The sequence below is a fragment of the Leucoraja erinacea genome, chromosome 10, assembly GCF_028641065.1.
Source record: "Leucoraja erinacea ecotype New England chromosome 10, Leri_hhj_1, whole genome shotgun sequence".
Classification (NCBI taxonomy): domain Eukaryota; kingdom Metazoa; phylum Chordata; class Chondrichthyes; order Rajiformes; family Rajidae; genus Leucoraja; species Leucoraja erinaceus.
The window spans coordinates 31,826,264-31,854,052 of record NC_073386.1 but is presented as its reverse complement, the minus strand read 5'-3'; the positions used below and the strand labels follow the sequence as shown (position 1 = coordinate 31,854,052).

General features: G+C 41.4%; 1 protein-coding gene across 1 annotated transcript; it reads left to right on the top strand.

Annotated features, from left to right (window-relative positions):
• Positions 1-25,169, top strand: LOC129700984 (complement component C8 alpha chain-like). The gene is made up of 11 exons (XM_055641865.1): positions 1-185; positions 3,047-3,164; positions 8,108-8,249; positions 9,001-9,154; positions 10,507-10,693; positions 11,743-11,925; positions 13,964-14,204; positions 16,200-16,310; positions 17,259-17,422; positions 20,854-21,076; positions 24,576-25,169. The coding sequence occupies exons 1-11, from the start codon at positions 100-102 to the stop codon at positions 24,722-24,724; spliced, it is 1,758 nt and encodes a 585-aa protein (XP_055497840.1). The 5' UTR covers positions 1-99; the 3' UTR covers positions 24,725-25,169.
• Positions 25,170-27,789: the final 2,620 nt, after the last annotated feature.

Below are 27,789 nucleotides of genomic sequence, written 5' to 3'. Positions count from 1 at the left end.
AAATTGCAACATCTCACATTTTTGGTACAATAACTAGTGGATTGAACAGACTGTAATTTTCTTATTTTCTCAAGGCTAGTTAATTTTTCAGCACAAAGAATGAATTTACTGATGAGTTTCCTCTCATCTTTTGCATGCTTATTGCTTTTTATTAATTTTGTCGATTTACACCAGATCAACAACAGGTTTGTGTTTCTCTCTTTGATAAAACTGAGTGATTTAAATTATAGCTATGATATTTATGGTTTGGATTTAAAAGTATGTAACCTAATAAAAAAGATGCTGGATTGCTATGCAAGATATGTGAAATTGCATTGCATGTTTATGATCTGATAATGTTTAAGATCATATGTCTTTGTCCTCTGGTGTGCCTGGATCCAACTTCCTTGTAACTAAGAGTGCAGGAACTTAAAATCACGAGGATCACTCTGCTCCATTTTCATGCGTTAACTGAACGAGCATGACTGCACTTCCTCCATTCTCCATATTGGATGCTCAACATGGTAAAACAGCTGTCTTTTTCTGAGATATCTAGCTGAATGAAAACTGGCACAGTCCACATCTGCTCTCCTCTTCCCAATTTATTTGCCCAATTTCATGATTCTCCAGGCATAAAAAGATAACCCAGCCATTTTTAAATTCTTAAGCCATACTTCCCTAGTTTCTCTAGCATAACCTATTACTGGTTATTTCTCCAGTACATTGGTAAGCTGGAGCTCATCCACCTAACTGGACCTAATACACACTTCTCGTGCCCCTGTTTGCCTATGAGGTACCTTGCCCTTGGATTGAGATCTCATCTTTCACCAGTTCTATTCTGCTGCTGTCAACATTCCTCACCATGCCTTCTCAATTACCAATTGCGTGCAAAGCTGACATCGCCTCAAACCTTTATTTCTTTCCAGTCATTCTCACGATGTGGGCATTACTGGTGAAGCCAATGCATAAGGCCTTCTCTAATTGTCCTTGAGGATATGCCAGTGATATATATTCAGCTAGAATCCTTGAACTGAAGGTGTTCCAATAATGCCATTGGTTAGGGAGTTGCAGGGTTTTTAATCCTGAAATTACAAAGAACTGCTCTGTATATTACCAAGTCTAGATGGTTTGGGACTAGGTAGATACATGGAAATGGTAGTATTTCCTTGCATTTCCTGCCTTAGTGTTTGTTGCTGGTAGAGGCGGTGGACTTAGAAGATGCTGTTGAAGAAAGTGAGTACTACTGTGCATCTTCTAGGGTGATGCTGATGCAGGTTACAGGCAAAATGTGGTGATGATGGAAGGGTTGAATGTTTAAATTGGTGGTCAGTGAGTTAGAATAAATAGGTTCTGTTTATTCTGGCAGTCAGTAACTAGTGGGATATAATATGGATCATTAGTGGGGGCTTAACTATTTAAAATCTGACTTGGATGAAAGCACCAAATATATTATGAGAGAACTTGCTGATGATAGGTGGGTTACAAAGTTGTGAAAAGGACACAGAGCCTGTAAATGGACATCAATATGTTAAACAAATGTTCAAGAGTTGACAGATGGAGCATAATGTGTGAAAAATGTGCAATTATTCACTTTGCAAGGAAGAATGGGAAAGCAAATTATTATTTAATTGCACAGAGATTGCAAAATAGGAAGGAGCTAAAATGGCTATGGTTTGTACTCTGTCCCAAGGAGATCCCAGGGGAATGTTCTGGGACTGGGATGATTAGCCTCCACCAATCAAGGGCTTTTCTTGTTATATTTGATCAGAGGGGAGATTTCCTCTTGATCACAAAGACTTCAGTTTTTCAAGTGATCCCAAATGCTGCTTTGCAGTCATTCGCACTTCACCTCAGGAATCCAGCTATGTTGACTTTGTACCCAGGGCGTCATGGGATCTGGTGGAACTCAAATGGAGCATCATGAGATGATTATGACTGAGGTAGTGCAACTTGTTTGCACTGTTGAGGACTCCTATCCATCATGCTGTTGAAGATTGGCAGACTGATGGGTTAGTCTACATTGAGGGTGTCTCAGAAACAAGTTCAACACTTAGCTGCTACTATGTTGTGTATTTAGCACTAGCATTCAGGAGGGAATGTTTCTATTCCCAAGTCTTCATGACCATCTGTAATGGTCATAGAATCATAGAGCCATACAGCAAGGCACGGCACGGTGGCGCAGAAGTAGAGTTGCTGTCTTACAGTGCCAGAGGCCTGAGTTCGATCCTGACTACGGGCGCTTGGTCTGTATGGAGTTTGTACATTTTCCTCATGATCTGCGTGGATTTCCTCCGAGATCTTCGGTTTTCTCCCACACTCCAAAGACATACAGGTTTGTAGGTTAATTGTCTTGGTAAATATGTAAAATTGCCCCCAGTGTGTGTAGGATAGTGCTAATGTGTGGGGATTGCTGGTCGGTGCGATATGGGTGGGCCGAAGGGCCTGTTTCTATGCTGTATCTCTAAACGAAACTAAAATTAAATACAGAAACAGACCCTTCAGCCGACCATGACCATATTGACTATCAAGTACCCATTCACATGAGTCTCATTTACCTTGATCAATGGTTTTCTAAACCTTCCTGTGCTCGTCCAGATACTTTTTAAATGTTTGTTTTAAATGTACCTGCCTACACCTCACAGGCAATGAATTCCAAATTACAATCACCCCAAGAATCAAATCCGCTTGGGCTAATTTATTCTTAATCTTAGATCTCTCGTTTTAAGTCTGAATACGGGTCTCAACCCGAAACATTACCTATTCCTTTTCTCCACAGATGCTGTCTAACCTACTGAGTAACTCCAGCTTTTTGTGTCTGTCTTCTTGTTTTGGATATCTCTATAATGTGGAACAGTTTCCTGCTGTACCCTCATACTTTTCATTACCATTATAACACTTTCTGGAGGGAGATCCCAATACTTAAATTCCCTGCAAAATAGCCTGGACACAAAGAATGCTGCAATATCCCTCACAATCATATAACTGCTGTTAAAAATAGATAAATAACTTGCTTTTGAACAGAAATAATATGTTATCCATTTTGAACAAATTTATTTACTTCATACAGTTCCGAATATTCCTACATTTATCGATCTGGCCGAAAGATCCGAAGTGTAGTCCCACTCGACTGTCAGCTTGGTCAGTGGGCTGCGTGGACTGAGTGTTCTCCCTGTGAAACAACAAAGGTATGATTTCACAAGAAATGGACAGTTAATTCTTGGCTATTAAAATAATCAACATTGAAGTTAAAGGATACAGTTGCAAAGTTGAAAGTAAAAAAGTAAATGATGGAATTACCAGGTCAAACAGAGCCATAGTATGGAAACAGGTCCTTCGTCCCAACTTTCCCATGCCGGCCAACATGCACCATCTACACTCGTCCCACTTGCCTGTGCTGGCCCATATACCTCTAAACCTATCGTATCCATGTATCTGTTCAAATGTCTTTTAATTGTTATAACATTACCTGCCTCACCTACGAGCAAATAGCTCGTTCCATATACCCACCATCTTTTTTGTGAGAAAGTTGCCCTCAGGTTCCTATTAAATCTTTCCTCTCTCACCTATGTCCTCTGGTTCTTGATTCCCTTACTCTGGATAAAATACTCTTGTGCATTTACCTTATCTATTCACCTCATGGTCTTATATTTATCTATAAGATTGTCCCTCATCCTCCTGCACTCCAAGGAATAAAATCCTGGCCTGCTCAATCTCTCCCTGTAGCTCAGGCCCACAAGTCCTGCCAACATCCTCATGAATCTTTTCTGGACCTTTTCCATCTTGATAATATCCTTCCTTTTGGGAGGTGACCAAAACTGAAGACAATATTCCAAATGTGGCCTCACCAATGTCTTATATAACTGTAATATAACATCCCAACATTTAATACCAATACTCTAACTATGAAGGCCATTGTGCCAAAAGCCTTTTTGACCACCCTATCTGCCTGTGACGTCACTTTTAAGAAATGATGTACCCGCACTCCCAGATCCCTATGCTCTACAATATTCCCCTGAGCACTGCCACTGAGCATGTGAAGTTTCTGCCCTGCTTTGATATCCCAAAATGCAACACCTTGCACTTATCTGTATTAAATTCCATTAAGCATTCCTCTGCCCACTGCACACCTGATCAAGATCCTGCTGCAATTTTGCTATCTATGAAGCCACCCACATTCGTGTGTCATCTGCAAACTTATTAGTCATGCCCTATACATTCTCATCCAAATCTTTAATATTAAACAGCAATGGGCCCAGCACCAACCCCTGCGGTGCACCACTAGTTGCAGGCCTCCAGTCTGAAAAACAACCTTCCACCATCACCCTCTGCTTCCTTACTTGAAGCCAATTCTCTATTCAGTCAGCCAGCTCTCCCTGGATCCCATCCAATCTCACTTCCAGAGCAGCCTACCATGAGGAATCATATCAAAGGCACTTAAAAACTGTTCATAACTAACTTACTAAGAGAAGGCAAGGACAGTATTCAGGATAGAGATCTATGACCAGTGGAGTTCCGCAGAGATTTGTGCTGGTTTTTTGTTGTATATATAAATGACTTTGATGTAAACATAGATGGGTTGATTAGTATGTTTACATATGACACCAAAATTGTTGGTATCACTGACTGTGAGGAAGGCTGTCAAAGTATGCAGCAGGATATAGTTCAACTACAGAAATGAGCAGAGAAATGGCAAATAGAGATTAAACCAAGCAAGTGTGTGCTGTTGCACTTTGGGGGGTCAAATGTAATGGGAAAACATACAATTAACACACGACCCTTAACAGCCTTGATATACAGAGGGATCTTGAGGTCAAAGTCCATAACTTCCTGAAAGAGGGAATACAAGTAGAAAGAGTGGTAAAAAATACATATGGTCTGCTTTCTTTCATAGGTTGGAGCATTAAGTACAAGAGTCAGGAAGTAATGATGCAGCTTTATAGCACATTGGGTAGCTCGCGTTTGGCGTGTTGCGTGCAGTTCCTGATGCAGGTCGTATGTGGAGGCTTTGGAAAGTGTGCAAAGGAGGTTCACCAAAATAGTACCTGGATCAGAGGTTATTAGCTACAGAGAGGTTGGACAGACTTGGATTGTTTTCTCTGGAATGCCAAACGTTCAAGGAAGACCTGTTAGAAGTATTTAAAATTATGAAAAGCATAGACAGGGTAGACATTCAGAACCTTTTCCCCAGAATGGTAATATTGAATTATAGAGGGCATAGCTTTAAGGCGACCGGAGTAAATTTTTAAGTAGAAATGCGGGGCAAGTTTTTACACAGAGGAAGGTGAATGCAAGGAACGCACTGGCAGGTTGGTGGTGGAGGCAAACAGCAGCATTTAAGAGACTTTTGGATCAACACATGGATATGTAGGGAATGGAGGGAGATGGTTTATATGCAGTCAGAGGAGTTAGTCTTGACATCATGTCGGAAAAGACATTGTGACCCAAAGGGCCTGTTCTGGTGCTCTACTGTTTTTTGTTCTAATATCATTTTTTTTTTTCTGGTTGTGCAGTAAAATCTGAAATCATTTCAAGAATGTGTTATAATTTTAGAATTGTTTTAATTGCAAGACTGTGAAAACAGTTATTAAGGCTGAAAAACAAAGTAAAGTTTGTCTAGTAATGATCAGAATATTTTTTTTATCATTACTGACCATGTTGCTAATCTACGATATGACTACTTTATTCCTTTTCAATAAATTGGGAAGGCGAACAGAGATTTGAAATACCATTAGATGTTTATCATTATAATTTCTGGTATATCATGACTATGATTGGAAGTTGAATTAGAGGGAGCTACAGTGACCCAATTCTGAAGAAAGGTTTTGATCCGAAACGTCACCCATTCCTTCTCTCCAGAGATGCTGCCTGACCCGCTGAGTTACTCTAGCTTTTTGTGTCTAACCCAATTACTTTATTGTGCTGAAAAAATTAGTTCAATACCCAGGTCCAACATGTTGGACACAACCAATATTGCCAAATATAAAAGAGAAAATAAGTTAAGGCAGAAGTTCTTTGACACCATATGAATTTTAAATATCTCCATATATTTCAGGAGATTGGGGGAGATATAAAATTCCAATTTTGAGGGATCTAGGAAAGAATACCTTAAAATTAAATACAAAGCAATGTCTCTCGACAGTAATAAAGTGCAACAGGAAATTTGCAGTCAATATTATTCTTTCTGAACTAGTTTAATAAATCTCAGTAAACCCACATGATTTCCTAATAGCCTGCATCTGCCAAGAACTGTATTTATTCAGACATCTGTTACGAATGTTATCTCTTGTAAGATAAAATTTGCATGAAGTTTTTCACTTGGACAGATAAAATGTTAAATGAGATCTATAATTTACATATGAGAACTGGCGCTTTACTGAAACTGTTAACACCTGTCCAGTTATTGTGAAGTCGTGTGCACAAAAAATTGTCATCTTTTTATTACAATACCGAGTTCTCATAATAGATTAATGCGGGTTTTAAACAAACTATCCTGGATTTCTGATTATAAATAGTTCAGGATGTTTTTGGCTTGTGGACTACACAGAGAATGAGCATTACACAGTGGCACAGCTGGTAGAGCTGCTGCCTCACAGTGCTAGTGATCTGGGTTCGATCCTGACCTCAGGTGTTGTCCGTGCAGGATTTGCACATTTTCCCTGCGACCTCGTGTGTTTTGAAGTCACTGAAGAAGTGTTCCTTTACTCTCCTCCATTCCCTGTGCCTCACCTGGACTCACACCTTTTTTCCCCTGCCCCTCCTCCTGCATCACTTACTCTGCCTTCACTATTTACAACTCCTCAATCCTTCGGTCTCATACCTTTTGCTATATTCTCTAACCTTTGTTCCAACCATCTGAGTATCAACCCCCTCCCCTCAGCTGTGTCTACATATTACCTCCCATGCTTTGCCTTGCCTCTCTACTCCCCCAGCTTTCTCTCCCCCCTCCCCCCTTTCCCCCTACAGAATGTTACTATATCCAAATCACTATTTTGAGCCAAAATTCGAATTCATACTTGGGATGTCTGAAGATGCGTCCTGACCCAAAACGTCACCTATCCAGAGATGCTGCCTGACCCGCTGAGTTACTCCAGCACTTTGTATCCTTTGTGTAAACCAGCACCTGCAGTTCCTTGTTTCAATGCAATGTAAAATGTGCATTGGAATCACAATGAACAATTAACCCAGTTATACCAGTTTGAGCTGCAACACCTCATGGTTCCCGCTCAATATCATAATTGTAACACCCAGAGATGGCAGCAGTGATGTTTATTCAGTTACTACATATCCATATCCACACCAACTGAACTAGAGTCTTTCACACCAACTGAACTAGATAGCCATACGTGCATATGGTTGGAGGAGGTGCAGGTAAACCTCTGTCGCACCTGGAACGACTGTTTGGGTCCTTGAATGGAGTCGACGGGGGAGGTAAAGCGACATGTGTAGCATCTCTTGCGGTTGCCTGGGGAGGGGGTGGTGCGGGTGGGAAGGGAAGAATTGACATGGAAGTTATGGAGGGAGCGGTCTTTGCAGAAAACAGACAGGGGGGGAGATGGCATGATGTGGTGGGGTCACGTTGGAGGTGGTGAAAATGATGGAGGACTATTTGTTGTATGTGACGGCAAGTGGGGTGGAAGGTGAGGACTAGGGGGGCTCTGCCCTTGTTCCGAATGCGGGGATGGGGAGAGAGAGCAATGTTGCGGGGTACTGAAGAGACCCTGGTGAGAACCTCATCTATGGTGGGGGATGGGAACCCATGTTCCCTGAAGAATGAGGACATTTCCGATGCCCTGGGGTGGAACACCGCATCCTAGGAGCAGATGTGGCGTAGACGGAGGAATTGGGAGTAGGGGATGGAGTCCTTACAGGAAGCAGGGTGGGAAGAAGTGTAGTTTAGATAGCCATGAGAGTCAGTGGGTGTTTGAACTGTGGATATTTTTATATCGACATAAACATTCATAAAATGGTTGTTAGAATGCATTGTGTCAATATTTAAGTGGAGAGTAAAGCAGGGACATCGGAATTATACTTTAAAAATTAAATACATTTGTGATATATATTGCCTTGTAATGTATATTCTTTACGCAGGTCCAGGGCTGGTTATTAACATATCTGTGTTGTGATAAAGTTCAGATTTAGGAATCTGCAGAGGCCGACCATATTTGGTGGTAGCCCATGTATTGGATCCCTTTGGGAAGAAGTTATCTGCCAAACGTCTGAAGAATGTGTACCAACAAATACCTGTGGTGATCGATTTCAATGCAGTTTAGGCAAGTAACTGTGAATAATAATTTGAGACAAGATTCAAATATTCAGAATATAGTCATCTTATGTTAATTGTTAATTCATCAATTTACTAAACTACCTATATCTTTGCCGAGAGATCACTAACGAAGAGTACCTGTGATCACAAGACACATTGAGATAGTAATCCTAGGCAGGTTGCATTTTTAAATTTCTTCCCCCTGGTTTCCAAATGTGTGATTGTCAGTGTTAGGTATTTGGATGAAGCAGTTATTTAGATTGTCTACTATTGCTCAGTACCACAACATGTTCTGGATTTTGCCTGAGGCAGTGGCACCAGTGGCATCCTGATATCCCACCTCTTGTTATTTCACCCATTACCATTTGCTCTTCACTCCTATGGTAACATTATTCATGGAGAATAAAGTTACATTGTTCAAACAGTAGCAATTGTGTCTCAAAGAATATGTTCCTTTGCTAAACCATTCAAATTTTCAATGTCCGGTATTGACTATTTTCTTATTATTTAACTTACTTTTCATTTTAGGAAATAAGAATGAATCTATGTTGTTTTACAACTGTGAGAGACACTCAAATAAGAACAGAGTGCATGATAATGTTAAATATCATTTTCTCTTCCTATATTATTCAAGTTTAATATATTTTATTCAAAAAGTATGGATTAGATGTTTCTTGATTTTGCTTTTAAAAACACTAGGTATTCTGTGAAGTAACTATAATTATCAACATGTCAAATTAATGTTAAATATTTTATAGGTCGGTGCATTAAAAGACGTTTACTATGCAATGGTGAGAGAGATTGTGAAGATAGTTCTGATGAAGAAACCTGTGAGCTTGGTGGTCCAAATGAGATACAAACTTTCTGCAGTGATTTGTTTCCAATTCCCAGTATACAAACATTAATGAACAGGTAGGCTATGTTAATAATAGGTTTTATCTTTAGTTAACCAGTTCTATCTTATCCCATTTTCTCATCCACTTCCTGCACCCGAATGGCAATTATTAGAGGCTAATTAACCCACAAACGTGCACGTCTTTGAGATGGGGGAGAAAATTGGAGCATCCAGAGGAAGCCCACGTGGTCATAGGGAGAATGCGCAAACTCCACACAGACAGCACTTGAGGTCAGGATTGAAGTTGGATCTCTTGCACTGTGAGTGAGCAGCTCCACCAGCTGTGCCCCTGTGCTGCCCATCTTTAGTTCATCTTTTTGGTCCACAGCCCTCATCCTATTATCTGGGTCACTTGCTTTTTTTTGTAGCATCCGAGTCTTAGGTGTCACACAGAACTTTCTGTCCAGTAGATCAATGGTATGTTGTTAATTTTAATCTAAGTTGCTAACAACAGGGAATCAGTTAGCAGAGAGTTTAAAACCATAGTCAATTGATCATTTTGATAAGGAGCAATTGGAGTGTTGTCCAATCTGGTACCCATTACGTCTGAAGAAGGGTTTCGGCCCGAAACGTTGCCTATTTCATTCGCTACATAGATGCTGCTGCACCCGCTGAGTTTCTCCAGCTTTTTTGTGTACCCATTACGTACCTCTGCTTGTCTGTCAATATCACTGAATATGCTCATAAATGTGCCATATATATCTTTGCAAGCTCTTTCTGCCCTCGTCCCAACTTGCCTACTTATCATCAGAAAACTTAGCTTCAGTACACACAGACCATTCATTCAGGTCATCAAGATAAAGTTGCCTATCCTTCTGAAATGTGCACTGGAATAATCACCTTCAATTCTAGGTCTCGTCTAATTTTATTTTTCTGTAATAGTAATTGGATCATATCTATTTGTGCCATTAATTCCTTCATTTCATTACAAATCCTCATTACATTCAAATAAACAGCCTAAAGGTCTTCGGTTTTTTTTAAACCAATTTTCCCCATTCTGACTTTGTCTTTGGTATCACTAGCTATCTACATCATTTTTGCTATCTAGCAATATTGATTTCTACTATTTCTTTCACATTCTGAACTGCCCCCACCTGAGCTCTTGGTTCAGAATCTTCACAAAACATGGCACTAATTCAACATAGATATTGCCAGTTTAGAAATGTGCCACTTAGCAAATCTCAGCACTGCCAGCAGTGTCTAATGTTAGAGCTTTATACTCATTGGAAACTGATGCTGCTGCTAGCAAGCTTTTCATTGCACCTTTACCTCACCATCCATATGGACATGACAATAAACACAATTTGCCGACTTAATTTGTAGAGAAAGCATTGTTTGTTTTCACATGTTTTTTTTCTTCTTTTTAAAGTTATAACATCTTAACAAATGAGATTGGAAGAGGAGTTTTAGATAAAGGATATAATGGATACTGTGAGTACGTGTACAATGGGGAGTGGAGGGAGCTGCGGTATGACAGTGAGTGTGAACATCTCTACTATAACGACGATGAGAAATACTTCCGTAAACCGTACAACTTATTTCTATATCGGGTTGAGGTAAGCACTAAATCAAAATTACAATTCAAACTCTTCCTAAATAGATTCTGAAATATGAAACAAAGCAAAGACTTGTTATTACTTCGCTGGTTGCTCCAAAGCAGTATCACCAGATAAACTCAGACATCACCGCTAAATGTTTTTGGTTCATCACTCGTATCTCGTATGTTAATTTTCCATACTATAGTTCAAAATGTTGCTGCTATCAACCAATGATTCATATCGATCTACTTCATGTGGCTGACTTGGATCAGGGAATCTTTCTATCACATGTTGTTATCAGTGAGGTGAACCCACACAGGAAGATTACACATACACATTATCTGATCCCGCTCCTCTGATTGTTGGTGGTAAGGCTGCAGTGAGGATAAGGTATTTTAGTTTGTATTAAATAATTTTACTTTGCAGCCTTCTTTCAATATTGTTGCTCTGGAGAGGAATCCCTGGTCGGCTACTGAAGCATTCATTCAGCCAGTTAATGCTGGGAAATATACTTATATTTAGCACACACTGTACTTAAGCAACCTGCATTGAATTGTGAAACTTCCCAGTCATCTGTCCCCATAGCAGCAGAGTTTTCCTTTACATTGTAAAAAAACATAATCAAATGAATCCAACATGCTCCGAGTTCTATTGAGACTGATGCAAAGCTGGTAGAATGTGGAGCAGGCAGACATTTGTAATGCAACGACATAATTTGGTACAGGGTATATGCATGGTGCTGGGAAAAATCTGGCATGCTAAAGTGGACAGCACATTGACTTTTTTACCTACATTGAGATTGCTCAGAAATGATCTGCAGGTAAAATAAAAATTGCATAGTGTCTAAAAATCAAACCTGAGCAATGTAGATTTTTTTCCTCTCGATTGGATATTTTAGGGGCTCCTAAACTTGTCATCACACTAATAATATTAGACTTTGGGTTTGGCCTCCACTTTAATTTCAGCTGCGCAATGGCATTTTGGAATCTACCAAATATGAGCCAGAGATGCAAAATTTCCATTTGTTATTTTTAACTCTTCCAATTTTTTACCTCTTTTATTGACAGGCACTTGCTGATTCTGGGTTTACAGTGGAGGTCTACAATGATGTCAACAAGTTATTGTCAGCTATGAAAACCGATCTGTCTCTTTCAGTCCTATATAGTAGAAAAGTTGAAGATATTAAATTTACGATTGAGGGTGGAGTCAACGTAGGTTTTGCTCGCAATCTGACCAGATTTGTTGGGAAAGTAAGTAAATGGCAGATAATATCTGTAAATCTATTTAAACCGAAATCTCGAATATAACCCAACATTTTCTACTGTGCTTTAGTTATTGTTTTCTTCCACATTTCCAATTTGGATTCCATTAGACTGTTTTGTGGAACGTAAACTGTGAATAAACGAGCAAAGGACACACAAAATAAACTGCATATAAACTGCAATTTTCCTTGCAGAATCATAAGCAGTTAAAATAAGGTGTAGAGCACTGTTCATGAAAGTCAGAAAGCAATATACGATGTGCATTTATGTAAAATATGCACCTCATGACTTTGTGTGTATTATAAGATGCAGGATACTATTAGTTATATATTGTCCACAATGTCCACAGACCACATTGTCCATTTTATGTCATACAGTATATGCGCACTATGATTCCCATAACTTTTGGAACTAGCAAGCTCCTGGAAACATCACTGCTATGGAAATAATTTATGTCAGTTTAATATATGGAACCACCCACGGGATGGAAGGCATTTGCCCAAAAGGTTCAGTTTAGTTTAGTTTAGTTTAGTTTAGATTAGAGATACAGTGTGGAAGCAGGCCCACCGAGCCAATGCCTACCACGATCACCGGCACACTAGCTCTACCCTAGACTCTAGGGCCAATTTATGGAAGCCAATTAACCTACAAACCTGCACGCCTTTGGAATGTCAGAGGAAACCGGAGCACCCGGAGAAAACCCACACGGTCACTGTGAGAATGTACAGTCCACACCCGTACATTCAGCACCCGTAGTCAGGATCGAACCTGAGTGTGGCGCTGCGCCATTGTGCTATCCTTATAAAAGCCACACATCTGAATTGCTTTGAAAACTATTTACAACTATGCAGCCAGATGGCATTGTGTATTGCATCCCAGCTATGGGTATTTTAGCTCTCGAAGATTTCAAAACCATTCATCTGTGAGATTGTGTTAATGTTGTTTCACCCTTTACATGTGCTGCTGGTTGTGGTGACCAACAACTAGTTTCTGAGCTAGCCTCAAGTACTTCCTGAAAGTGGGGGGATGTTTGTGTCAAATACTAATCTGTTACTCTGTGAGTGAGTTTGTTCACTGTTGTAATATTTTCACTGCCATTAACCAAGTTCACTAAGTAAAGGAAACCATAGGTTGGAAAACCCGGGGGGGGGGGGGGGGGGGGGGGGGGGGCAGAGGGGACACGTGTCCCCCCCATGTTTTGAGAGGTGGGGGATATCTCCCCCAAGTTTTTGTCATCCGGATTTTAAAAATCTCCGCTTTCCGCGAGACAGTGGTGGGACTGCTGATCAAGGGCGCCGATTGGACGAGAGAGATGTCGGTCAGCAGGCAATGGGGGCGGGTCATGATGATTCAGCGCGATGATTGGAGAAGGGAGGAGTAGGTGGGGGGGTGGGACTGAGGATAGAGTGCGATGATTGGAGGAGGGAGACGTGGCACAGACCTGCGCCTCATCCGCAGCCAGGACCGATCCCGGCCGGGTCTCCGGCGCTGCCCCGTCCCCACCCGAGTGCCCCCTCCCCCCCCCACGGGTGGCCAGAGAGCTCGGGAGTCAGACGCGAGCTGTTCCCCCAGGCCCACAGCCAGCGCAGAGAAGCAGCGCTAAACCCAGCTCAACTCTGCCTGTCCCGCCAGGTTAACCTGCCTGGGCTTGCGGGAAATATGGCCAGTGCGGAGAAGCAGCACTGGTGTCCCGTCAGTCCAGTCAGGGCTTGTAGGTTAACCCGGCGAGACAGGCAGAGTTGAGCTGCATTTAGCGCTGGATTTAGCCTCCGAAGCCTCGCGCATGTGTGTATGAGTGTGTGCATGCGCGCGCGGCAGCCAAAAAATTGTGTCCCCCCCCATCCCATATTTTGATAGAGAGTTCCGTGCCTGAAGGCAACTGATTGGAATTAGGCAATGAAATGTTAATATATTTTATAATCACTGACAGATTAGTTAATAAAGACAGTTATAGTCAATAATTACATATTATGTTGCATCTTAAGAAAAATTGATTTTGGCAAAAATATTGGCATCAATTTTTTAGGATGTTACTTTTGTTCGTGTTCGAACTAAAGTTCAAACTGCTCACTTCAAAATGAGGAGATCTAATTTAATTTTGGATGAAGACATGGCTGAATCCCTGATGAAACTTCCAGATGAGTACAATTATGGAATGTATTCCAAATTTATTGCGGATTATGGTACTCATTACTACGCTTCAGGAAAAATGGGAGGTGTTTTTGAGTTCATCACGGTCCTGAATAACAATGTATTGCGAAAGTCAGGTTTGTGGCAGTTGATACTTGCTTCAATAAAATGCATGTGGAATTACTTTTAGATAAAATTACTTAACATTAGTTGCATATCTATGTGTTGTGGAGGGATGGATTGCATTACAGCCAGTGCAACATAAAGGTATGAGTGGATATCTGGCTGCATTACCCACTGTATTAGTTGAGGACAATTAAAGTTTAGTGTGTGCTCCCTAAACCCTTTTATTGGTCTGTACAAGAACATTAAGAAATGATGTCAGGATCTGAACCCCTCCTCTCCCTCTTGCTGGGAACCTGGCACAAATATCTGCTCTAAGCTGTCACTCCTGCAGTAATGCATCAAATGCCATTTACTCTCTACCACCTAGCAGAATTTGACATCATAGAGTATATGAACTTACATTTATCTGGATTAATTTCCATTTGCCAACATTTTGCCCAGTGTTCCAGTGATTTATGTCCCAATGTGTCTCTAAATAACCTTCAACATTATCTACAAATCCACCAATTTTCGTGTGGTCTGCAAACTTACTAATCGTACTCCATGCATTCGCATCCAAGTAATTTCGATTTATCACAAACAACAAAGATCTCAGCCCAGATCTCCCCAGTACACCACATTACAGATTTCCATCCAGAAATGCACCTGTTCTCCATGATTCCCTGCCTCCTATTACACATGCAATTTCGGATCCAGTTCACCCACATGCCTTGGAAGCCTTGTGCCATAACCTTCTGGATCAGCTTATCATGTGGGACCTTGTTAAAGGTTCATGCAGCCAATGTATGATTAGGAAATTTGCAGACCACATGAAAATTGGTGTATTTGTAGATAATGTTGAAGGTTATTTAGACATACATTGGGGCATAAATCATGGAACACTGGGCGAAGTGGTGGCAAATGGAAATTAATCCAGATAAATATGTTAATGTAATCTGTGATGTCAAATTCTGCTAGGTCATATGGAGTAAATGGAATTTGACTGCCAGAGATGCCAATCTCTGGTAATGACTGGTCGACCAAAGTACAGGCTTGAGACCAACATCTTATCCCTAAGCGAATGCCCTGGCCTCCCCATCACTGGTCCTGGCACACTGAGCTATGGACCATTCATTGCTGCAACCAGTGCCATTGGAAGGCAGTGATTCCTGCTAGGCTTCCAGCACAGCAGCCTGTAACTTGAACTGGTATTTTTTTAGAGTGCTGGGGTTCTCCGCACATTTGAGCTTTTGGACTGAAGGACCGAGAGTGTTGTAATGAAGCTGCATCAGCAAGGTGGCCCTCGGTAGGGTACAAACATAATTCCAGTCCCATACTAATATGGTTCACTTCTAGTTGCCTCTAGAAATGGTCTAGGAAGCCACTCAGTTCAGTAATTTACATGCTCCCAGAGCTAATTAATTAAAAAAAGTAATTCAACTATACTGCCATCTCTCATTTTATCACCGTTCACTTATTTCAACTTCTATTCCTTTCTTTCCTATAATGATCTTGTCATGTTTTAGTTTCCTTGCTATATCCCGATTTTCTTTGCTCTATCTGCCACGACAAACTCTTTCTGACTCAATTTCTTTCTGTTTCATGATTGCCTTACTCTTTCTATATCTTCTCATTTTGAGTCAGCAAATGAAGTCTCTTCCTTTACCTTCCGAAGGCACCATTTTATGTAAAAACATGATCACGAAATTGGACCAAAAGTGCACTTGGTACATGTTTTGGACAATCTCAAAACAACGTACAAGATTGTTGAATATAAAATGATAATAGAGACTTTTCTGAAGTACTCATGGATTTGCAAGGTACATATAAAATACCAAACAACTTAGTTATTCTTCAGACTTATTTTACCTCAAATTCTATGAGATAAATGTTTATGTTCCTACCTATGTGCTGTGGCATTGCCTGATACTCAATGCAGCTTTGTGAAGAATAACAACTTATGGTACTTTTGCAGCATGATATGAATGAAGTTGTATCTAAGAACCTGTTCTCTTATTTACCTAAAGATGTTACTGCATTCCAAGTTGGATTCTGCATTGCAGGATCATTGGGAGTACTCATGAACTTGGCAACTTTTAAGTCTGAGACATGTATAAAGATATCCCCTACTATAGCACGTAAGTAAACTGCAAACACAGACATTGAATCATAATGATAGATTTCAGAAGACATTATAATTGCTGGCTATGTTTTAATAGCTGTGATTTATGTTATTTAGTATTCATTACAAAATAAAATGCACAACAGTACTGAAACCTGAATAGTGCATCCTTAAACAGGAAACATATTGTACTAAAGTGCTGCAAAAAATAAAATTTTAAGACAAATACTTGCTCAGTTATCCGCAAACCTCAATCACCCGTAATAATCTAGGTTTAAGATTAGAACCTTTTGTAAATGTAATACATGTCTGGGGAAAGAAGGGGGAGCGGGGTAGGGGTTTGTAATTACCTTAAATTGGAGAATTTAATGCTTGTACCATTGGGTTCTATGTTACCCAAGCAGCATATGAGGGGCTGTTCCTCCAGGCCTCATTATGGCAATGGAAAGAGCCGAGGACAGAAAGGTCAGTATGGAAAGAGAAGTTAAAATGGTTAGTAACCAGGAGATCCAGTAGGCCTTGGCGGACAAAGTGCGTGTTCGGCGAAGTGGTTGCTGAGTCTACGCCTGGTCTTGCTGATGTACAGGAGGCCACAACAGGTACACCAGATGAAGTGGATGAAGTTAGTGGAGCTGCACATGAAGCTCTGTGCTTCATGATGGACTGCTGGGGTCGCTGGATGGAGGCGAGGGAATATATATAGGGATAGGGGAAGGTACCTGGGGAATGGGATGGTTTGTATGGGAGGGGATGAGTGAACTAAAGAATTGTGGAGACTCCGGTCTCTGCAGAAGGCGGAAAGGGGAGTGGAAAATGTTCACTCGGTTATGGTAAGATTTACTTGACTGACTTTGAAATATGATTCAAAATTAATACTTGATGTATTAATTTAATTCTACTTATATTCATTTGTGCATTGTTAAATGTTCTGTGAAAAAATAATTATGTTTTCATTAATATTTAGCCTCAAGCAGTTCACGAAGTTTTATAGAGGATGTCATTCCACATATACTAGGAGGAGATGCTAAATCTGTTGATGGAATGCAAAATCAAAAAATACCAGATGCCACAATGTATCGGAGATGGGGCAAATCCTTGAAATACTCCCCAGTAATCATTGACTTTGAGGTACAATAGTGTTCTAAAAGCTAAAGGCAAACCGTCTTCGACTTCACACAATTAAATGAGCATTTAAGATGATTAAAGTATCCCATCTTGCTTCTTCTTCTTCTTGCGTATGGCGTGCACAGCCTAAATTTGTAAGATAACTTGTTCTGTTTGATCTTTTGTTTGTGCACGCCAGGTTGATTGCATTCGTTGAAACAGAGTGGACCACGTGAAGGTTGCAATCTCCCACCCCCCCCCCGCATTATGCTCTCATGCAATTAAAACCGTGAACCTCATATATACCATCAAGGAGCTTCAAAATTGAAAAGGAACGGTTATGTTAGCATTTTGAAACACTGAGGAACAAGTCTGAGGATTTTTTTAATAATCATTTTATTAGAGGCCGGTACATATGAGGATTTCTTTTAAATGCAAGTGGAACATAGCTACATCGATAGATAACTGGAAAAGTAAAAGTTGAAACAAAGATACGAATAGAAGAAAAAATTCCACCAAACAGTCCTGAAGCATTGAAATCAAAATGGGAACATGAATAGAGTGCAGGCAGAACAAGGTTGTTACAGTCACGCTATTCCTTGGAGAAACACTTTAGGAGCACTAGCATCTTAGATCCTTTGAGAAAGTAGGTGGTTTTGCATGCCAAGTAGCACAAAGATATAAATATAATAAAGGCTGATTTATAACAATGAGATAGGCAGCTGTCATGATGCCCTTGAAACAAACATTTAGAAAAGCAGTAAGCCCAAAGGAAAAGCTTTAACCAAGACTACTGGAGAATGCAGAAACAAATGACCATGAACAGTGAAAGGGAAAGATTAAACCAAGTTAAGGATCAAGTCAACCATTGCCACTTGAGGCGGCACGATGGCACAGCTAGTATAGTTGCTGCCTCACAGAGCCAGAGACCCAGGTTCGATCCTGACCTCGGTACTGTCTGTGTGTGGTTTGCACATTCTCCTTCAGACTGTGTGGGTTTCCTCCCATATGCCAGTGACATGCAGGTTTGTAGGTTAATTGGCCTCTGTAAAATTGCCTTGATGTGTAAGGGGTGGATGAGAAAGTGGGATAACAAAGAACTAGATTTACTAAGATTTACTTAACTGACTGAAATATTATTAAAAATTAATACGTACTTGATGCATTAATTTCTTAATTGCTCATATCAATGGGTGAACGATGGTCAGCACAGACTCATTGGGCCGAACGGCCTGTTTCCATGCCCCAACCTAAAAACCTAAAAAAAAAAACTTGAAACAATTCTAGTTTCAAGTTAAATCCTGACTTTAAAGGTTCATAATATAGTCAGCAATTGTTTTAACCTTACATGATGCAGCAGTGAATGCCATTTAATGTTGGCCTGGTTACTACAACATATTTGGCAAACCTACCTCACAAGATCTTTGGAAACATTTATTTTGACGCTCAGGTTGCCGTACCAAGCCACGATTGAGATACGTTGAAGGCGTATGTTGAAATACGCTGAGGGCATGAAACCACAAATGGGTACAGATAGATTTTGTTAGTGAGCAAAGATCTCGTAACTGGAGTATAATGTGGAAAAATATGAAACTGTTCATGGTGGTAGGATAATATTTTAAATAATAAATGATCTAAATTGGGGTAGATTGTAACACTCTGAGATGCAGAGAGATTCCACCCTTAAGTAAGTATACAGGTACAGTAAGTAAGCAAGAAAGTTAACAAAATGCTGTTGTTTATTGCATGGGCAATTGAATATTAGAAGGGAAATTATGCATCATTTACATAGGGACACTGTTGAGATCACATCTGGAGTATTGTATACTGTATTGATCACCCATTCACACTAGTTCTATGTTATTCCACTTTCGCATTCACTCTCTACACGCTAGGGATAACTTTACAGAGGGTAATCAACCTACATCTTTGGGATGTGGGAGGAGACTGGATCACCCGGAGGAAACCCACGTGGGCACAGGAAGATCATGCAAACACCACACAACCAACACCCAAGATCAGGATTGAAACCCGGTGGCGCTGTGAGGCAGCAGCTCTGCCAGCTCATGCATATTGTGTGTAATGTATTCAAAGCATATATTGCTCAATGAGTTCCTGGATGATACTCTTGCTCAGAAAGAAGGGGGAGATGATAAGCTTTCCTGGGTTTGCAGCAAGAGGTAGAAACATAGAAACATAGAAAATAGGTGCAGGAGTAGGCCATTCGGCCCTTCGAGCCTGCACCGCCATTCAATATGATCATGGCTGATCATCCAACTCAGTATCCTGTACCTGTCTTCTCTCCATACCCCCTGATCCCTTTAGCCACAAGGGCCACATCTAACTCCCTCTTAAATATAGCCAATGAACTGGCCTCAACTACCATCTGTGGCAGAGAATTCCAGAGATTCACCACTCTCTGTGTGAAAAATGTTTTCCTCATCTTGGTCCTAAAAGATTTCCCTCTTATCCTTAATCTGTGTCCCCTTGTTCTGGAATTTTACAAGTAACAAGTGAATTTTACAGAGGCCGATCAACCTACAGGGGAGTGCAGCGTAGGTTTACAAGGTTAATTCCCGGGATGGCGGGACTGTCATATGCTGAGAGAATGGAGTGGCTGGACTTGTATACTCTGGAATTTAGAAGGATGAGGGAATCTTATTGAAACATATAAGATTATTAAGGGATTGGACATGCTAGAGGCAGGAAACATGTTCCCGGTGTTGGGGTAGTCCAAAACCAGGGGCCACAGTTTAAGAATAAGGGGTAAGCCATTTAGAACGGAGATGAGGAAACACTTTTTCACACACATAGTTGTGAGTCTATGGAATTCTCTGCCTCAGAGGGCGGTGGAGGCCGGTTCCCTGGATACTTTCAAGAGAGAGCTAGATAGGGCACTTAAAGATAGCGGAGTCAGGGGATATGGAGAGAAGGCAGGAACGTGATATGGTTGGGGATGATCAGCCATGATCATATTACTGGCTCGAAGGGCCGAATGGCCTACTCCTGCACCTATTGTCTATTGCCTATTGAATGAAAAGCCGAGTATTTTCTCACATTTGCATGTTCTTGGCATTGTTAGATATTTGTAAATAGTTGGTTGCTGGTCACAAAGCTATTTTACAACAGCAATGGTACCTTTTTATTAAAAGCTTTATTGGTAAGGAACCTAAACGAGAAACAAAGAACATGTTGGGCGAATGTTGGGCGTTGGACTAATGGCAGATGTGCCTGTGACAAGTTGGAAATATGACAAGAGTAAGGTGGCATTCTACTCAAATTTATGGCCTTTTTACATTCAATGGCTCATTGTGCTTACTAATTTACTAGATTAGATTTTGATTAAGTTCAAAAATGTTTTTTAAGTTATTAGACAAATTAACATTAAAATAGACTGAAGCTATGGTTTAACTTTGGATCAACTCTAAACGCATAATTTTTGTTGCATACATCAGGTCCTGCCTATTTACGAGTTGGTGTCGAGAAGTAGTCTTCAATCAGTTGACATTAAACAACAGCATTTAAAGAGAGCAGTGGAGGAGTACATGTCCGAGTTTGATAGCTGCAGATGCCCTGCATGTCAACACAATGGAGAAACATTTCTCCATAACAACGAGTGCACCTGCATTTGTGAGCCTGGTTATGAAGGGAGAGCATGTCAGGAAACAAAACGGACGGGTAAGAATGGTTCTAACCCCAAATATTGTCTGTCCATTCCCTCCAAAGGTGCTGCCTGACCTGCCGAGTTCATCCAGTAGTTTGTTTTTTGAAAAGGGTAAAATATTATCAAAAGTAACATGAGGATCATTGTAACTGTTTCAGACACTGTTTAAAATATACTCTGATGTACATCTATTGCAGTTATCATATTCCCATTGCTCTTCTTATTGAGTCCACATCACAAGATTAGAAATTGTTCAGCCAGAGCTGAACACACTTCTCGGCGTCTGCATACAATGGCGCATTGCATTGTGCTTCTTGTGAGTAGTGATACATAGATACATAGATAATAGGTGCAGGAGTAAACCATTCGGCCCTTCGAGCCAGCACCGCCATTCAATGGCTGATCATCCACAATCAGTATCCCGTTCCTGCCTTCTCTGCCTTCCCTTTATTCCGCTAGCCCTAAGAGCTCTATCTAACTCTTTTGAATGCATCCAGTGAAGCGACCTCCACTGCCTTCTGAGGCAGATAATTCCACAAATTCACAACTCTCTGGGTGAAAAAGATTTTCCTCATCTAAATGGCCTACTCCTTATTCTTAAACTGTGGCCCCTGGTTCTGGACCACACCAACATCGGGAACATGTTTCCGGCAATAAGCGTGTCCAATCCCTTCATAATTTTATATGTTTCTATAAGATCCAATCTCATCCTTCTAAATTCCAGTGAATACAAGCCCAGTTGCTCTATTCTTTCATCATATGACAGTCCCACTATCCCAGGAATTAACCTTGTGAACCTCTGCTGCACTCCCTCAATAGCAAGAATGTCCTTCCACAAATTAGGAGACCAAAAATGCACACAATACTCCAGGTGCGGTCTCACTAGGGCCCTGTACAACTGCAGAAGGACCACTTTGCTCCTATACTCCACTCCTCTTTATGAAGGCCAACATGCCATTTGCTTTCTTCACTGCTTGTATGTTTACTTTCAATGCCTGATGTTCGAGGACACCCAGGTCTTGTTGTACTTCCCCTTTTCCTAACCTGACACCATTCAGATAATAATCTGCCTTCCCATTTTTGCCTCCAAAGTGTATAACATCACATTTATCCACATTATACTGCATCTGCCATGCATCTGCCCACTCACCCAACCTGTCCAAGACACTCTGCATCCTCATAGCATGCTCTTCACAGTTCACACTGCGACCCAGCTTTGTGTCATCTGCAAATTTGCTCCTGTTAATTTTAATTTGTTCCCCTAAATCATTAATGCACATTGTAAATAGTTGCGATCCCAGCACCAAGCCTTGCGGCACCCCACTAGTCACTGCCTTCCATTCTGAACATTCTGAAAGGGACCCATTAATCCCTACTCTTTGTTTCCTGTCTGCCATCCAATTTTCTATCCATGTCAGCACCCTACCCCCAATACCATATGCTCTAATTTTGCCCACTAATCACCTGTGTGGGACCTTTTCACAGGCTTTCTGAAAGTACAGATACACTACATCCATTGGCTCTCCCTTGTCCAATTTACTTGTTACATCCTCAAACAATTCCAGAAGATTTATCAAGCATGATTTCCCCTTCATAAATCCATGCTGACTTGGACCGATCCTGTTACTGCTATCCAAATGCGCCGCTATTTCATCTTTGATAATCGACTCCAGCATATTCCCCACCACCAATGTGAGGCTAACTGGCCTATAATTCCGTGCTTTCTCTCTCCCTCCTTTCTTGCAAAATGGGATACCCTCCAATCCACAGGAACTTTTCCAGAATTTATAGAATATTGGAAAATGATCGCCAATGCGTCCACAATTTCGAGAGCCACCTCCTTGAGTACCCTGAGATGCAGACCATCAGGCCCTGGGGATTTATCAGCCTTTAGTCCCATCAGTCTACCCAACACCATTTCCTTACTAATGTGAATTTCCTTCAGTTCCTCCGTCACCCTAGGTCCTCTGTCCCCTAGTACATCTGGGAGATTGTTTGTGTCTTCCTCTTCCAAAGTACCTGTTCAACTCTTCTACCATTTCCTTGTTCCCCATAATAAATTCACCTGTTTCTGTCTTCAAGGGACCACATTTGTCTTAACTATTTTTTTTCTTTCTTTTCACATACCTCAAGATGCTTTTACTATCCTCCTTTATATTCTTAGCTAGCTTCCTTCATATTTCATATCTTAGCTACCTAACCTTCATACTTCATATGGCTTTCAATAGTACAATAAGTCCGCAGTAGAGCCCCATCTAGCTCCTTTGAGCCAGCACCCTCAGGCAGAGAATTCCATGACTCACAATGGAAATGATCATCCACAATAAGTACCCGTTCCTGCCTTCTCCCCATATCCCCTGACTCTAGCATGTCCAAACCCTTAATAATCTTATATGTTTCAATCCTCACCCTTCTAAAGTCCAGAGTATACAAGCCCCATCTAGACTCTCTAACCTTGTAAAAGTGCAATCTCAATAGCAAGAAGAACTAGGGGGCCAAAACTGCACACCATCAGGTGTGGTCTCCTCTGACTGCAGAGACCTTTTCTAGACTCACAACTCTCTGAGTTATAAGTTTCCCAATCTTCTTCCCGCTCATCTCCGTCTTCTCTTTTAAATGGCTTGAGTTCCCCCTGGTATTTTTAAATTGGGGCAACCTGGACGTTCTTTCCTTGACCCCCCCAATGTTGGGAGAATTTCCTAACTCTTTAGCATGTCCAAACTTAATTTTTGGTTAATAATCTAAGCCTATAGTGTGTTTCGTTGTTATAGATTTACTCTTCGCTTATTGTGAGGGTCCGTATGGGTACGGGTTTTCTACCTTTAACTTCAATGGCACTCAAGACCTAATGTCTTGTCAACTAAGGAACCAATTTACATTCTGAATTAATTTGAAGTGGGTTGCTTCGAAATCCATTTGAAAAAAAACATTAAAAAAAATCTAATTTTACTTGCTTATGAAGTTTTTTTTAACAGATGTAGGTCTGCAACAGGGATATGTACTAACACGGTGTTAACGTGTTAGTGGCTGACCAGTCTTGGGAATAATGGGAACTCTAATGTCTGGAAAGATAAATTGTACTTCCATGGCTGCAATTATTTGTCTGACTACTGTTGAACTCTGACTGCTGTTGGATGCCAGCAACGGGTGTACATGAATGCACCAGTTAAAAAGACCATCCAAATTGGCTTTTCCTAATGTCAAACCTTAATTTTAACTACCAAACTCTTGCAGATGGAGTAATCAGATAATTAGTTAATTCTTTTGTTATTCTGATAATGCTTCCTCAAGCAATAGTTATTTTACTAATTTTAAATAATAATGTCTTAATTATAGTCATGCACGGTGCGCAACAACATAATTCATGTTTGGAGAAATACTGACCAAAATTACACTGTTCTTGGTTGAAAATGAGCTTACGCATTGCCTTTTGGTTGCAGGTGTCCAAGTCAGTCCAATGTCAGTCCAAGTTAGTGGAAGAATATTTCACTGTGATGATTTTCACTTTCATAGGGCCCACGAATGGAGGATGGGACTGCTGGTCTCGATGGTCTTCATGTACAGGTGGATCAAGAAAAAGGACCCGGAACTGCAACCATCCACCCCCAAAAGATGGTGGTGCCATGTGTCTTGGGAAGAACACGCAGAACCAGCACTGTTAAAAACACGCTATCCCCACTACTTTTTCTGTCAGCATTATTTACTTTGAAATGTTGACTATTTTAATGGGGTAGTAGTATGAAACCCACACTGTGTTTCTTTTGGCTCCCTTAAATGCAACATATTTCATACTGTACCCACTAATATGAATCATTTAAACTGACAGAATCTCCATTTATTAAATATTTGTGAAAATTACATGCAGTCAATAAGCCTCTCCACATCAATGATATTAGTCCTTTCGCAATGTTTGTCCGCCCATTCATTCATCAACATTTTGACATTACAACATCATCACACAATAAATGATAATATGATTGCTGACCATTGATCCGCTAATATCTGTTACATCTTCACCAAAAATGATTCATAAATTGGAAAAAAATGAAGTTTCAAATGAAAATCCGTGATAGGTATTCCAGTAAAAAAATAAAGACTTGCAACATACTTGGTTTCAGATATTTTGTAAAAAAAAATTATATAATGAGTAAAACTTACAAGAGCTTTAAACTTCTGCCTGCCATCCTAACTAATGAGTCGCCTATCACTATCGTTTATCTGACTTCACTATTCCCCTCTGTGCATCAGAACCTGGCCTGATGCCACCAATCTGACTGCCATTGCTGCTCTCCCCTGACTGTTCATACACCACCCTCACACCCCTCCCCAACAGTATCCAAAGGGTATACTTATTTTGGAGGGAATGGCCTCCAAAAGACTCACTAAATATGTTCCTTCTTATTCCTTCTTATTTTTGATTCAATCTTCAATTTACTTTGTCAACCAAAATTCCCTAATCTTACCATCGCTGTTTCTTGCCCTTACAGGGACATGTGGACTCTTTAGGTAGACACAAAATGACGGAGTAACTCAGCGGGATGGGCAGCATCTGTGGGGAGAAGTTATGGGTTCAGTTAATTGTAACCTTCATCTGTGGTAAAATAATCTTCAATCATATGTTGGCTGGTAATAGATTCCACTGTGCATGCCCAGAAACCTCTGTGCATATGAGTCCTGTAGCTTTGTGGATACCATTTAACCACAAAGCATAGAAGAAGTGTGCTCCACCTCACATTTCTGAGCACATTTCAGGACTGACTTTTTTTGATAGAAAATGGGTTTTAAATCGTTATGAGGGGCGGCGTTGCCAGGCAGCGGAGGCACTCAGATCAAAAATGTCCTGTACATGGGCGATGTCACCGTCTTCTGCTCAGATCCTCAGTCAGTCCACAGATTGATCAGCATCTGCAACCAGTTTGAGTTTGAGGAGCCAGAGGAAACTACAGGAAGAACGAGGCCATGCTCCTCGTCAACTGGCCCAACCATTCATCCTTCCCCATCACCATCAGGTATGATTACCTGAAGTTGCTGGGGCTCTGGTGAGAAGGGGCCGAGGTGTGTAACCAAACCTGGCAGTAGCAGATAGCCACGGTCAAAGAAAAACTTGGAAGCAGCACTCCCTCTCGATAGCTGGGAAAATTTTGGTTATTAGTTGTGAGGTGCTCTCAGGGCTGCAGGTGTGCCCCCCCCCCCCCCCCCCCCCCCCCCCCCCCCCCCCCCCCCCCCCTCACTCCTTTGCCTTGTCAATCACCTGGACCATCTTCCAGTTCACATGGGATCAAAAATGGACCTTATCCGATGGGTCATAATGCACGTCTATAGACAAAACGTGCAAAAGCATACCCAACCTTGATCTCATCATGATGGCCATCTTCATATCTGGCTGCATCAGGCCGTGTATGGAGCCAAAAACATGTGGGCATCAAAAATCATTACTTGCTGAGGTCCTACCTGACTCTAGTGCTGGGAAGATTGGGGCTGGCACCACTGTCATGCAAGGTGGCCACAGGCTGGACATTGCTGCACCACTTACCCTTTGTGGAAAGGTTTTCTCAGATCAAGACCCTCAACAACATCGGGCAGTGGCACTGTGAGCAGACTGCCCAGTTTGTGTGATGAAATGCCTCCTTGCCAGAACTCACCAACAAGCACCGAGATCTGGCTTGACTAATGGTGAGAGAGGCCCTCCCGGGCAGATCCTTCCTGTCAGAGTCTTACTACCAGTGCATGCTGTCCTTGGGCCGGCTGCTATGGTGAGGAGATGGTTGCTGACCTTTTCACAGATTGCCGATTTGCGAAGAGGGTCTGTAGAAGCATGCAAGGGTCTTTGTCGCGGTTCAATCCAATTTATCAATTTACTGTTCCCAAGGACACATCAGGTGCTGCTGGAATTCCAACAACTCAGTGAAAATACTCTTTGGTCTGCAATAAACTTGTTGGTCTACCAGGCCCAGCGAGGTGTCCATCGTGGAATGTCGGCGAATGTCCAGACTCCAGGAGTACGTACTTATGGACGCACTGAAGCCTGGTGCAGCCAACGCCAAGTCACTGTGGGGTAGAATCACAGTCCAGAGTCAATGGTTCCATGGTCCTTTATTGTCATGTGTACCGAGGAACAGTGAAATTTGATTTACCATACATTCATACCAAAAAAGCAACAAATACAAAACTACATAATGATTAAACATAAACAGCCACCACAGCGGCGTGTGAGAATCCCTGGGTCACGCAGCATAAGCGGAGACCTACAGCCGTCAGTTCAATGTCTGGGCCACACACACCTCCCTTCACCATGATGTGACTAGATTTGTTGCCAACCGCTGTCACTTTCTCTGCTGTCCCCAGTCAGAAAGCCGTTCACACTCGCAACAGACTCCGAGGTGCCCTGATGGCGCGATGTCCCCGTAAACACCATGATCACTGCACTCACGGCACGCCCTCCAAGTCCCCACCAGCACAGGCAGCACGTCCATCTTGTTTTTTGTGGCGACCTCACATTCCCCACTGTAATGGAAGGCAAATAACTTTTACCTTCTTCCTTCTTTTCTCCTGCGGTCGGGGTGAACAAAACATTAGCAGCCAGGGCGATCAAAGCTCCCGCTTTCGACGATCGAAGCCCCTGCAATGGGGCGATCGAGACTCCTGCGATTGGGGCAGTCGAAGCTCCTGTGGTTGGAGCTCCCGAAGTCGATCCCTAAGCTAGCTCCACGATGTTAAGGCCGCAGTG